Source organism: Lissotriton vulgaris, chromosome 12, assembly GCF_964263255.1.
Source record: "Lissotriton vulgaris chromosome 12, aLisVul1.2, whole genome shotgun sequence".
NCBI classification, from domain to species: domain Eukaryota; kingdom Metazoa; phylum Chordata; class Amphibia; order Caudata; family Salamandridae; genus Lissotriton; species Lissotriton vulgaris.
The window spans coordinates 318046687-318061633 of NC_141700.1; the positions used below are offsets into that span (position 1 = coordinate 318046687).

Genomic DNA, 14947 nt, shown 5'->3' on the forward strand with positions numbered 1-14947 from the left:
CTATTCCTGTTACTAACATTAATGAGGTGACCTATGCAGATCCTGCTGATTTATCTATGTCCGATTTACATGCTCGTTTGGCTAACCAATCCAGATTCTCTTTTGACTCTGATTCGGAACTTTCAAAGAAACCATCGACTATTGCAAAATATGCCACGTTGTTTAAAAAACATTTTTTAATTCCACCTTGGACATACATTTGGCTGATACTATTTTCATTTTATCTTTTTATGTCAATTGGTTTTGTGTTTTATTTTTTCCGCCTGATCGATGGCCATTATGTGAAAGAAAGAACAGGAATTCGGTACCTTAATGGAACATTGGCCCCTCTTTCCTCCTCACATTCAGCACACAGACTAAAGAGAGACTTACATTCAGTAGAGATTACTGCTTGGCCTGTCCTTGATGGGATTGTGTGGGATGCGGTTAGGTTTCAGATACATGGCCCCACAGAAGTTATTAATGTTCCTAATGTGCTTAGAGTAAACATGGGAGATGTGATTAAGCAAAATATTCGTTCTGATGATTGGGATCTTCAGGCCGTAGAAGCATTGTTCTCTGATTTGAAATATTATGCGGCCTTCGATGCTGAGGATTTATACTTGGATTCTGTTAATTATGGTGATTTGTTTTGCTATCAACATTATGGGAATCATTTCTTACACAAAACGAGTTCCGTGAGGGTTCCGGTAAACTACACACAGTGGGAACATTGTCCTGCGCCTTTGCAAGGGAGCTCGAGTACATTTCTGGGAAAATACTTATATTTTACAGATTTTAATCAATCAAATCCTGAGTCGTTTTATTTTAAAGTGAAACAGAAATTCATGTCCAAAGTCAGACTTACCGATACAAAATTGCTGTATTCAAAGTCCTTTCTTGACAGGTTAGCTGTAGATGGCTATGAGTTATGGAAGGAAGCTATTGACCTTAAATCGGTTTGGGGTACCAAAGATTGGCAGGTACAAGGCACTGAGGCTTTGCATCGTGCATGTCTCATCCCGAATCACATGTTAAATTCTACTATTTCCCAGACAACATGTTTTGGATTGGCTACATCTAAAAAATTAAATGCACCAACCATCCCTGATTTGGAAGAATATTCAGGCTGGAATAATTTCACTACATTGTCCATAAGTGAGATGCGAGACCTATTGCACAATTCCTCCTTTAATATTTCCAGTTTTGATCCAGATGGGTGGCTTTTGTGGCAAAGAAGCTCTGATTCTTGCCAACGTCGTTTTTTGGGTTTGTCTGAAGGTTTTAAACACATCAGGCCGGATCCCCGTTTTGAAACAGATCACACAGTTACTACTTATTCAGTAGGCAAATTGTGTCAGACCTGGTTGCAACATTCCACTTTGGCTGCAGTAAAACTGCATCTGTCACGTTTGAATGAGAATACAGACCTGAATGATTTTATAAAAGGCCCGGTTAGGGGTAGATCTAAACGCTTTATTTATGCTGTTTACAATGAAATTTGGAAATTTTCACAAGTTGAGGCAGCTAAACGCCTGAGGGCTATTGATCAGGCTAATTTGGAAAAAGTGCTTGCAGTGGTCGATAACAGTATTAACATGCTTTCTTCCAGGATTTACACATTGGATAATATTGTTTCTTCTGTTGTTGATATTGTACATGATGAAGTGTCCACGTTATACCATGGTCAGAATCAATTGCGTTCTGTAATGCAGTTTGCCTGGACCCTACAGACACTTAAGGCTGGTCGAGTTCCCTGGACCTCATTGAACGTTTCATCCCTTTTTGCCCCTTTTAATCTGACTGAAAAACAGCGCATGCTTTCAATGCGTGATGCTTCATTTTCTATGTTACATATTGAGAAGCTAGAATCCTTACCTTTCTCTGTTGCTGAAACCACTACTGCCACGTGGCTTATTCATGGATTAATTACATTACCATTTCCCTTATATAAATTTACTAACTGTATGCGGTATATTGCTATAGGACGATATGAACCACTAGGCAATGCATTCCTACATGAGGCATGGTCCTTACCATACACGTACAGATGTCTGAAGGATGGAAAAGAAGTGAATCTTAATGGTGAGGAATGCACACAGTCACCTGACCATTCATTAATATGCAGACACATTCAGTTACACGGTTCTTGTAATCAGGACCGCCCAAATTTAGCATGTGTTTTAAAAGGCACGCCAGTTCCAGCAGTAGTTCCCACATTTACATTATTGACTAATGGTAGTTATTTGCTTTTAAACAACGAAGTATGTTGTGGGTTATTAATTGGTGTGGCTTATGTGGTAACTGTATCAGAGCGTGTGGTGTGCTGCAAGAATGTTCTATACCCACCCACGCATGGGTCTTCAGATGTCTCCATCTGGCCACGGATTCCAACCTTGGAAGCAAGATTCAATGGTTTAAGCAGAATAAGGGCCCTTTTGTCTCAAAAACAAGTGACCCTGAGTTCGGCCCGGGAAACTGATGTCCTTCACATAGCTAACACCCGCACAGAGGTGCAGGCGCTTTTAAATACTGATTTGCCGTTTCATTTCTGCGAGCTGGTACACCAGATTTTTAATGCTTCTTCAACGACTGGGCTTGCACATTTTTTTAAATTAGTAAGCAGTGGCCTCGTGACTACGTTTGAAAAAGTTTTTGGTATCATTCCCACGTTTTTCCACACTATTTTTTCGAGTTTGTTTGGTGGACTACCTGTGTTGCTGGCTGTAGCCGCAGGCATTCTGTTGGTGTTTTTCTTCATAAAACATGGATGCCCATCCTGCGCAAGACGCCGTTCAACGCCTCCTGACACTGTGCCGTAATCGGATGCTCAATTACTATGGAACTTTGCCGCTTGCAGCATTAAGCACGGCCTATAGATTGTCATTTCGGTTCACCGACTTCACGTGTGTCCAACCTGTGTTTCACTGCCTGAGCTGCGAGTTCGATTGGGCCATTGATTTGTGCCTATGCTTGAGGACTGCTCCTGACGTCGATTTTGATCAACTAATGCGTCCCGTGGTGGCTCATGAGCTGATCTGTTCTGGCGAAAGAGTTATGGCCTTGGCAGCGATAAATGGAGTTCTGGGCCAATGGGAGATCTCTGCAGCGGCGGATGCCTTTCTGACACACAGCGATCTGGTGAACCCACCGAGTTGTCCTCTGGCGTTACAGGAGGATCCGATGCTGGAGGAGCACGTATGTTCTTTCCCATTGCTGAATTGGATTGCTGAACTATTTTCGGATGATGGCAGTGATTTCATACTGGAGGCTGTTGCAACTTTCTTTGCATATACTTTCCAATCATGACATGCCTGGGAGGAGTGCTTTGTTGTGAAATATGACTTTCCCCTCGCTGAATTGGAGGGATGGACTGTGTTCAGCTGATGGAGGATTCAATCACGTGATGTCGCTGAGGATAACGTCAATGTGGCACATGACTTTGGATATCGGATAAGTGCCTTGTTTTTTCTCTTACAGACATTTGGATTGATGCGGCCTGGTCCTACATTTCATATTTTTGAGACCTGGCGAATAACTTTTGGTTCGAAAGTTTTGTTTTTATTTTTAGACTTGAGGCCACTGTAGGCATTCATACATATTCATTCATACATATTTTTAGCTTATTTTAGCTCAAGATTATTGAACTTTGCTTTCAATTTTTGTATCTGATTTAGTATTGCCTTTTCCCTTATGTTTGACGGTGCTCGGACCAATGGGGGGGTGTCATATGGATACTTCGTTACATATATTGCGTTAAGTTAGCATGAGTGCATTACATGTTTAAACAGCCTTTTTTCCTTCGGCTTCAGTTTTGCACACGACACATACTTGTTGTTGTCGCTTTCACCCTAGAAGCGGTGAGGTGGTTTATTTGAGAATAATATGTTATTTCTATGCTATCAGCTTTGCCTGGTACACTTGGTACAACTGTCTGCACACTGAGAGCTGCACACTCTAAAATTAACCTAACACAAGGTTGCTGGGAGGCCTGATCCTCGCACCACATTAGACATAACACAAATAATGTTGATGCCAACATTTTGGGCTCTACGCGGGTTTAAGATAGAGTTACACGGAATGAACGTAGACACTTGGTGCTGCGCATGAAGAGAGCTGGTAGCTGTTGATGTGATCTGCTCCTACTGACATTGAGAGGTATGGGGCCGCCCTGCTAAAGCCCGAATGAGACCTTCTTAGATATAAAATAATATGCTAGATAGGGTGCGCGAAATATAGGTGATATAGATTTCTATAGAATTTGCATTATAACATGCTAGCACCTTTTGCTTACTATGGATTAGTGACTATGCTGCTGACTCTGATTTTTATAATCTGCATTTTGGTATTATACAAGATACTGCGTTTGAGAACTTTGCATTGAATAATAAATATTTCAAACTTGCACTTGTGTTCTTTGACTCTCAGTTTTGTTTTGAAATGATTATATAACGAAAGAGTGTTCATGTGTTCCACGATTCCTGAGGTATTCTAAAGATCATGTTCTGGTTTGTCTAAGACATGGATCATTCCATAATGATCCATGAGACACTGTAGCTAGCTAGGTAAGGGGATTTCTGACACTGATATGAGTTTTGGATCATCCTAACTCACTGAGGTTCTAGATCTCTATGCACAGTTCTGTGGGAGAACGGAAACCCTGCTACAGTATTTACACTAGCGATCAAGTGAAAGCTCCAGCGATGCTATACAGGCTCTATATACAGTGCACTTACTATTATCGAGATTCTGGTACTCACATGCCCCGCAGCAACTCTTCCGTGAGTTGCGGCCGCTCCCCAGCAACCTCCTGCGGACTCCACCAGTCCTCACTCCGCACGTCCTCCTCCTCCTCCTGAATCGCCGCCTCTAGTGCCGTGTTTGTCCGAGCCTCCTGCCACGAGTTCGCCGCGTTGCACACCTCTCTTCCTTCGCCACTGTCTTTTCCGGTTTCGGGCTCCGGGATTAGGGTGGACCTTCCGGGGTCACGAGAATGTACTTCCGGCCCTGCTCCAGTTTTGATTGACTCCTGGAACGAAGGACAGAGGGGTGGAGTCCAGATTGTCAGGGACGCTTCAGGGTCGGGTTCCGAGAATGGGGATCGTCCCGGATGACGCTGTGCCGGAGAGGTTGGGGAGGTCGCTGTTTCACATCCCCTTCCCCTAGCTGTCCTTCTTGTACGGGTTGGGGTGGAGGGATAACGGGAGAGGAAGTCGGTGTTCCCTTGGTCTATTCCCTTTCTGTGTAGGACTTTGAACCTATTTGGTTGCAGGGCCAAAAACCATTGGAGGACTCGGTCATTGTGTCCCTTGTCCCGGGCCATCCATTCCAATGGAGTATGGTCCGTATACACTATAAAATCTCGGCCTTCCAGGTAATAGCGGAGGCTTTCTATAGCCCACTTTATGGCAAGGGCCTCTTTTTCCACAACAGCATAGTTCGTTTCCCTCGGAAACAGTTTCCTGCTTAGGTAAAGAATGGGTCTTTCATCTCCATTCCTGTCTTTTTGGGACAGAACCACCCCCAAACCCTGATCGGAGGCGTCAGTCTGGAGAAGGAACGGTTGTGAATAGTCTGGGCTAATAAGCACTGGACCGGTTATTAGGGCCTGTTTGAGTACCAAGTCTCCATCCATAAGGATTCGGGCTTTGGTGCCTTTATCGTATTCTGGGATGTTTGCGCATTCTCCAGGTTTTGTCTAGCTATGTCTCGTATTTGTCCCAGATGGGTCTTGAGATTCTCTATGTACTCGGGGAGGGGTATGGTCCGGTCAGGTTCGGCCTCTCAGGCTTCACGGGCCATGTCCAGAAGGGTTCATGGAGGACGCCCATAAAGGAGCTCATAGGGAGAATAACCGGTGCTACTCTGTACTTTGCTCCGGATTGCAAATAGGGCTAAAGGGAGCATCTCTTCCCACCTCTTCGTCTCAAGGGCTAACAGCTTCTTTAGGGTTGTTTTTAACGTGGCGTTGTACCGCTCGACCAACCCATCGGTCTGGGGAAGGTAAGCGGAAGTCCTGATCTGTTTTATGCCTAGCTGCGAACAGACTTGTTTCATAAGGGCGGAAACAAAAGGGGTTCCCTGATCCGTCAGGATCCCTCTAGGGAATCCTACTCTGGAAAAGATTGTGACCAGAGCCTTGGCTATGTTTTGGGCGGTAGGTTGTCGTAAGGGTATGGCCTCGGGAAAGCGTGTGGCGTAATCCACAAGGACAAAGGCGTACCGACAACCGCTTCGGGAGGGTAAGAGGGGGCCTATGATGTCCATACCGACATTGCTGAAGGGTATATCAATGATGGGCAGGGGTTGTAGGGGTACTTTAGGGGGTCGATACCTACTGTTCTTTTGACAGACCGGACATTTGTGGCAATATGTCTTTATTTGCTGATGAACATCGGGCCAATAGAACTTGTCTAGAATGGATTGGCCCGTTTTCTCATCACTAAAGTGGCCTCCCAATGAATGGCTGTGGCCAAGGAATAAAACCTTTTCACGGAAGGGTCCTGGGATTAGTAGTGGGGTGTCTGATGGGGACCGCCCTTTCTGTACAATAGACCATTCTTTGCAAAGAAATATGGACCTACTTGTAGAGGGTCCTCATTGTCCAATGCTTTTCCCCACGCCTCCTGTAGGATAGGGTCTTCTCGCTGTGCAGCGCGGAATTCTCTATCCGTCTCCCATGGATGTTCTTCTAGGTGTACGGGATATGCCGTTACTTGGTTCTTTTTCTCCCTCCTTTTTTGGCTTCTTGTTTTCGGTTGCTTGATGGAGGATTCAGGGAGAGGTTGGACATGGGGAAAGGGGGCTTCCGACCACCACTGCTTTAAGGAGTCTGTAGTGTCTTGGAGGAGTTGTGGAAGGCCGGAATAGTCACTTCCCAGAATCGCTTGCTCAGGTAGGTTGGGTATAAGCCCTACTGTAATGTGGCTGCCAGAGTCTGTAGGATGCTGAATGTGGACTTGGGTAGTGGGATACCTTTTAGTGTCGCCATGTACACACTGAAACGCCACGGTGCCGGTTATAGGTCCCACCGGTGTCTTCAGCTCTTGGGGTCGGAGGACGCTTTGCCTACATCCGGTGTCTGCCAGAGCTAGCACGGGTTGGCCATCGATTCTCACAGGGCAGTGGTAACAAGGGGGTGTCTCTCTAGGAGATATACAAACAAAGTTCCTGGCCAGCCCCACCTCCATAGGTTCCTCCTTTTGGGGGCACACTCAAGCAATGTGACCAAAACCCCCGCAGTTGTAACACTGTGGTCCGGGAGGTGGTGGCCTGGGTATGACAGGATATTGTAAAAGAGGGACGGGGTCCGGTTTTTGTGGCAATGGGGTCCTATGGGGCCGAATGCTGCCCGGGTTGTGTAATCGGGTGGGGTGATCGTCCTTTCCTTTCTGGAATTCTTGTGCTCGGCTATAGGCGCTCACAATCTCTACAGCGCTTTCCAGGGTGAGATGGCCATGTTGACGGACCCACCTCTGGGTGGGGGGATGTAGAGAGGCCAGAAACTGTTCCAGATATATCTTGGAAAGAATGTCTTCCTTGGAGGAAGTTGTAGGTCTAAGCCACCGATTAGTTAAGTCCTTAATGCGGAAAGAAAGAGCCCGGGATGGGGGCCTTCTCTGGTTTGACAGAGTTTTACCCTGTACGTCTCGTCATCTATCCCCAAACATTCTAGGATGCACCTTTCTATGTCCTCGTAAGGGGTATTGCCTTGGATATTGGCTTGCTGGTAAGCTGCTTGTAGGTCTCCTGTCAATAGAGGTCCCAAATATTGGCCCAAGTATTCCGGTGGCCAGGAAGTGGCTTGAGCCAGTATTTAAAAGTTTGTGAAGTAATAGTCCGAGTCTTCTCCCGAAACAGATTTCTGAAGTACAACCGAAGGGAGGGAAGCGACTGGCCTTTGTTGTCCTAGGACGTCAGTAAGTTTCCCCATTGCTTGATCATGTGCTTGTCCTTGGCCTTTAAGGACATTGTGTAACTGTCCTCTATCATCTTCGGCTGTTTTAAGGAACTGTTCCATCATTTTCCCCAGCTGTTCTTGGGTTTCCGCCAGTTTCTGTACTGCAGCCTCCATGCTTCCAGTGAATCCCACTTCGGACACCAACAGCGATCGTGTGGGTGTGGCGGACCGGAATAACAGGCGTGGAGGCCGTATATAGTGGGCGATGTTTTTTATTATATGGTACACCAGTGCATCCGGGCAAGGTGGAAGGAATGGGTGTTCGGTTCTTCTCCTGATGGTACACCGGGATGTCTGGTCTCGGGGAGGGTTGCTCCGGATGGCTTCATCAAAGCTTATAGGGAGGAGAGAAACAAAAAGGGACTTTAGTCTGGCTGGACTTATCTAAGCGAGTACCGAAACCTACACCAGGGGGTGTGTGGAAATTAAAGAGACCGTGAGGAAGGTAGGGGTTTGGGTAAGATAAGGGAGGTTGAGAGCTTAAAGACGGGGCGGTGTTTAGGTGAGGGTCTGTGCACGGGTATTTACACTAGTGATCAAGTGAAAGCTCCAGCAATGCTATACAGGCTCTATATACAGTGCACTTACGATCCCAGGGTGATATTTTCTATATACACTGCACGTAAGGTGTTAGGGAATCGAGATTCTGGTACTCACATGCCCCGCCGCAACTCTTCCGTGAGTTGCGGCCGCTCCCCAGCAACCTCCTGCGTCTCCACCAGTCCTCACTCCACATGTCCTCCTCCTCGTCCTGGATCGCCGTCTCTAGTGCCGTGTTCGTCTGAGCCTCCTGTCACGAGTTCGCCGCGTTGCACACCTCTCTTCCTTCGGCGCTTTCTTTTCGGGTTTCGGGCTCCGGGATTAGGGTGGCCCTTTTGGGGTCACGAGAATGTACTTCCAGCCCTGCTCCGGTTTTGATTGGCTCCTGGAACGAAGGACAGAGGGGTGGAGTCCAGGTTGTCAGGGATGCTTCAGTGTCGGGTTCCGAGAATGGGGATCGTCCCGGATGACGCTGTGCTGGAGAGGTAGGGGAGGTGCCGTATCGCAGTCACAATAATTTGAATCTTTGATTATCAAGCCTATGGGCATTTCAGAATATGTGTGTGATCTTACAGGAATTGTGTTTTTCTCACCATTTTACCAAAACCTGAATTTCAGAGTTTGAATGTGGAGCTATTGCATGGCTAGTCTCTTGTAACACCTTCGTCATTCAGGCTTTGTCCAATACTAAGAGCTGCTGTTCTTCAGAAGTTATGTTGTGGGATGCCTTAAGGGCCAGTGTTCAAGCAGGTGTTTTTGGTATCATGCCTAGAAAAATACAAGCCTTGATGTGCTGTTCCCATTCGCAAACCAGGGATCTACGTTTTACACGTTGCTGGTTTGCAAATCGGAATGCAGTTAAGATGCGACCTATGTACTTATTCACATCACAAAGTGTACATGCAAAGGGGGTAGCGAGGTGGCTTACATAATATGTGATAAATTTCCAGGTCACGATTTCTGACCCCAAGTGTACAAGTTCCCCATTGCGAACCAGTTACCACCTCAATTCTGGGCTGATAAAGGACCACAGGAACACTGCTGCAGCCAATGGTACATCCCATTCCGAATCCCACATTTCAGGGTCTCTTTGATGCTCCTTCCTAATTGAAGTTGACTTTCTCTTATAGCATCTCTGACAATAAATAAAATATACAATAAGGATAGAGCTTGCTGGAATATTCTTAAATACTATGAGAAACTCTACTCTCCTTCTACAAGGGTTGCGACAGCAGCTATTTTGAGAACCTTTATTTGTCGAACCTTTTGGTCACTAAGACTAATAGCGTGGGCAGATATTTAACTGAAGGAGCAATCTTAGTAGTGGTCCAATATATACAGAGAGTCAGCGTGCAGGCCTGGAATGGCTTTTCTTCTCTCTATTACAAGTTCTGGAATTGAAAAGCTTGCAAACCTTTTTTAAATCTATTCCATCACTTTCTGAGGGTAGGGGAAATACTGATTCTGGGATTATCTTCTGAGTCCGCTATGTTGGTCATTACAAAATCAGAAAAAGATCCCCAAATTACAGCAAATATTTTGCCTGATAGCGTACAGTAATCAGGAACCACTGGGCAAGCAGTAATTTGAGTGTTGTAGGTCATTTAACTGAGAAAGATAATCTTGATCCTGAAAAAGAATTTTAAACAGATGTTTAAATTCCAGTTGTAGAAAGTGTACACTCAAAGAGTAATTGCTGTGTAAACTTGCCCCAAGGCCTGTACCAGAGTTAGTGTGAAGGTTACTGGGTTCCAGTTGACTTTTCTGGGCAATTGCAGGAGAATGCGCGGCGGAAATGATCTAGTGGTTTATCGGAGTCAACAATTTTACTTTTGGACTTTGTCAGATGAGAGCCAAAGTTCTCTAGTGTGGTGAGGCTGGACACTGTGGCCAGCAAGGATTCCACGAAACTCAATATGCTGAATATAGGATCATGCTGCTGTGTCCCGTTTTGCCGCCAAATGGTCTGAATTTAAAATTTGTAACTGCCATGATCGCTTCACTGCTAGGATCAGTTGGCCAACATGTTTTACTTGCACTCTGTACCTTGTATTTTTTCTGAAACTCCAAATGCTCCAACAGGGAAGGGCTTGGAGCTGTAGATGGGCAAGAATCCATGAGTGGATAACTTCTTAGTGAAGTCCCACTGAAGCTTTGTTTCTTTGTGAAAAACATCCAAGCGAGATAAACCAAGAAATCTTGCATGGTATGGTTTCACTGCCTTAAGGTGCCTTTGACACCTTGTCACAGGCATCTTAAGAAGTGGAAAAACATTCTACAACCTATCTTCTCAGAATGCTAGATATCTTCCGCCTGGACGCCTGAACCTCTCAGAATCTCAAGAACAGCACACAGACAGGAGAATAGATGAACCACTTACTCCAGCAAGAGCCCAATCTAAGTCTAATCCCTAGGAAGACACTAGTAGGTTTTTTGTTCTTCTCTTCTCCCAATGCTAGTGGTGTACTGAAATCTATGTGGCGGGAGCCTGTCTGATAATAGACCTAGGCCATTGATATGTGATGGGACATAAACATATCCAAAGAAAGTTTCCACTCTTTGATCAACACTCTTTTGAAGTACTTGTAAATGTACTGCAAATTAATCCAAGAAAGCCCTGTTCTGGGGTCATTAAAACTTAGCAGAATGTCACTCTACAGTTGGAGATTTTACAGAACTCCCATGGAGAGGTCTAATATAAGTAGGTGTCTCCCGGTAAGAAGCAGTGGAAAACCTACCTAAACTAGCTCTGGGTCTGGGTCACCTTCTGGCTATGAAAAAGCTAGCCTCAAAGGCAGGCACACCCCAAACCTTAGTTGTAGTATAAACCCGTAACGGCCGCCACAAACAAAATGTGGTGGTTGGGTATGGGGATATAGGGAACGCGGGAGGGAGAGCGCGGGAGAGAGAAGAGAGGGTGTTAAAATACTTTTGGGGAAATAACTCACTCTAATTTGCTGGCCGCTCCAGCATCATGCTTGCTCTTCTATTTCTTGTAAACACCTGCACCACCACATCACAGATTCCCATCCAATCCCATGCAATACCCGCGCTCAGGGATTGGCCTGAGCATGCTGAAAAACGCTCAGCTCAGGGAGTCTGTAGGGGTTTCTCCAGCCCGCCTGTATAATGCAGCCTTGCTGGAGAAACCTAAGTTTGCATATGTGTTTTGGTCAGCCTGAGACATCCAGCCAAACACATATGCACACTCCTCCTCCTGTGCCCTGCCCATCCCTGTACAAGCTGGCTTCAAATGAAAAATAAAACGATGCCAGAACATTATTTTATTTTTCATTTGCTGGCTCTGAGCCAGGCAGTGGAGCGACGCTCCTCCACCATTGCGGAGGGGACACCCCTGGTATAAACATGCTCCTATCAGAGTTCCTGCCTAGACTTTCAGCATGCACCTGATACCACTGTTCTCTCACCTCCCTTCATATTCCTGAGTTAAATTGAGTTAGATTCTCCTGTAACAAACCTCGCCCTGTCTTTCTGCCAGGAAGGTCCCATCAGTCACCTGTCCCAAAAGGTATTTCTTTCTGACTGAAGTATCTGATTATTGTCATTCACATAATCATCATCATGACTTCATTTTGTTCACAAAGATCTTAAAAAGGACGCCAGAGCCATATACATTTGAGCATGAATTACAAACACCTGGATATATATGTAAGAGCCAAAAGACGACAAAATTCAGCATTTTAAAAATATCATAAAAGAGTTAAGAGGAGTACATTAATCCTGTATATACAATTAAACGATTCTATAAAAATAATGACACAATATAGTTTAAATGTTTATTCTATAAAGCTAACAGACATTTTGCTAGGCCAAAGGCTATTACTCTACGGGTGTCTGTAGAGACTTAAGAACCATATAAAAGTACAACTCTTCCATATATACAATTATAAGATGCAATAAAAAGTATTATACAATATAGTAGGAATGTTTAATCCATAGAGCTAACAGAAACGTTGCTAGGCTGAAGATTATTACTCTAGGGGTATGAGATACTGGCCAGGACCAATATGCCTGTACAGGGGGAATTATCCACTTGGATCTCAAGTTCTTGTAATGTGGGCAGAAAAACAGCAAATGGACAAAGGATTCGGGTCTTCCTTTACAAGCTAAGTATTTATCAACAGAGAGGGTGAGCAACAGGCCAGCAGGCAGCAGAGGTGTAAAATGCTTCTGCTCCCTGCCTTTGAAATGCAGCTAGCTCCCTCCTGAGCAAGTAGCCAGCCACCTCACACAGTTGTCCAATATTAACCACCAACAGACTTACTGGTAGCGAAAATGCACATTACATAGATTCCTTACCTTTTAACTTCCTGGACATAGTCTGCATTTCGGTCAAAGAGGTGAGTTAAAGAATCTTTAATAGCTTCATGTTTGAACGAAGATGCTGTTCCAAAAACAGTTACCTTGGGGATGGTTGAGCAGAGCTGGGCAACAGCCTGACCCTGAAAACAGACGAGCATACAGTGTCAGTGCACTATAGTCTTGTTTCAGTTTCCTTTATGACCATAACACATCACTCTTCTCATCAAGGAATTATGCATGGCGGTACAATGAATCATGTACTTCACAACGTTGCTTTCAAATTATTAATATAAATATGCAATGACACAATATAGCAATCAACATCATTTTTAAACATACAGTGTGCATGACGAGGACAACGTTTTAATTTTAAATGTTAAAACTTCCAGCATTCCCTGGCTTGGTTGTAAGCCCTGCTATAGTTCTATTTTAGATGGATTCAGTCACAGCGTCCAAATCATTTCACCACCTTTTCTCTTTTCTTTTTATGTCTGTGTTACCCAAGACCTTTAGATTTGACTAAAATGATACGTATAACTTATAGGGGTTTTCACCCAACCCGCTTCCTCTATTGGTCTGTTATTGTCCAAATCATATGTTCCTCCTCCCACTACAACCTACAGCCATTGGCTAACTTCACTGTGAGTGATAACATCCTGTCCTTTGACAAAGAACACATCCACACAAAGTAGTTCCCTTTAGTATCAGGGACTACTATGGCAATGTGTGCTTTTTAAAACAAAAAACATATTTTTGCTTTTAGACAATAATTTTTTGGTTTGGATTGTTGAGGGAACAGCAGCGCCCCAGCAATAAAGTTTTTCAAATTCCATGACAAAACAAGCATTAACAAAGCGATAAGGCTGGCATCCAACATCAGAATTGTTGGCTTTGCCACTGCTTGTTGTGTTTGTTTTGCAGTTGCTGAAGCCAGCTTCACCGATCTGTCACTCTGCTCCTCCAAACATGGCAACTGGAAAGGAGGAACACTGGTAATGTTACCTGGCAGGTGTCCAGTTGTTAAGCACAGGTGCTTAATTTGCTCGAAATATAAACAACACATTGTATTTTAAGTTTATCACCTACAAACAAACGTTATGAATATTTGGGCGTTCAGGAGAAAGAAATATGTTATTTGGAATGAATTAAGGATTGCTAGACTGTTATTCATAAGAAACAGAGTATCAGTCTCATTAGGGTTGTAAAAGAAGTGTTGCAAGGAGAAAAGAAGCAAAGTAGACGAATGAAATTAGGTTCATTTCCGGAAAACGATGGCGTACACTAGAGGGTATATTTACTAATGTGTGCCTGGGCTCTTGTGCGGCACAGTGCAATTATGAGCTGTGCTCCATGCTTGTACACTGTACAGTAAATCACTGCTACGTTCTGTGCCTTGCCTGCGTCAGCACACAAAATTGGGGGCATATTTATTAAAAGGTAAGCCAGCACAGAGCAGTCACCTTGCTGCGCTCTACGGAATGGGCAGGCGTGTACCATATTTATTCTTTTACTTACTTTTGATAACTTTATTTCGGTCATTGACCATAAAAGTGCAGATAAAATATGTACAAGCACAACAATAAAATACATAGATAAAAACAGTACCATATTTATTCCATTACGGTGCATTCCAGCCCTTACCAGTGCTGGTGCACAGTGGGCTGCCTAACGCCAACGCAGACACCCTTGCGCCGTGGTGAAAGGGTGCCTCTGTTGCATGCAAGATTATTTTGGTGCAGGAAGGTACCTTCCTACACAAAAACAATCCCCTGGGGCCTATTCCTCTATCTATAGAAAGAGAAAGCAATGAGGAGAAATAAAGATATTTCTCTTCCTTATGCATCTCCTAATAAGGCGTAGCATTTTTGCGCATTTACCGGTCTACCAGGAATGGTAAATCTGGGAACGTGTCAAAATCCATGGGAGTTGCGTGGGAACACCCACGTAGAACACCGACCCAGCACAGATTAACGAAGCGCAGCGATTTGTACCGCGTTGCGTTACTCCTGATTTATCTAGTCACTCAGACATGCCTGAATGGACAGGGGCCCGCCTATCTCGAGCGGAAATTTGTCCCTTACGTCCCAACACGATCTCTCAGGTCCAGTAACAATCTCCTTCTAGTGGTCCCCTGTGCCAAAAAAA

The 14947-nt window shown here is 44.6% G+C and overlaps 1 protein-coding gene across 1 annotated transcript in view; it reads right to left on the reverse strand.

The window, feature by feature from the left end:
* VAT1L (vesicle amine transport 1 like) overlaps window positions 1-14947 on the reverse strand; it is a 1074333-nt gene that overhangs the window by 549792 nt on the left and 509594 nt on the right. The window contains exon 4 of the mRNA XM_086945100.1: window positions 12800-12942. Within this exon, the coding sequence (XP_086801226.1) occupies window positions 12800-12942 (143 nt within the window). The remainder of the gene's footprint in view (window positions 1-12799; window positions 12943-14947) is intronic.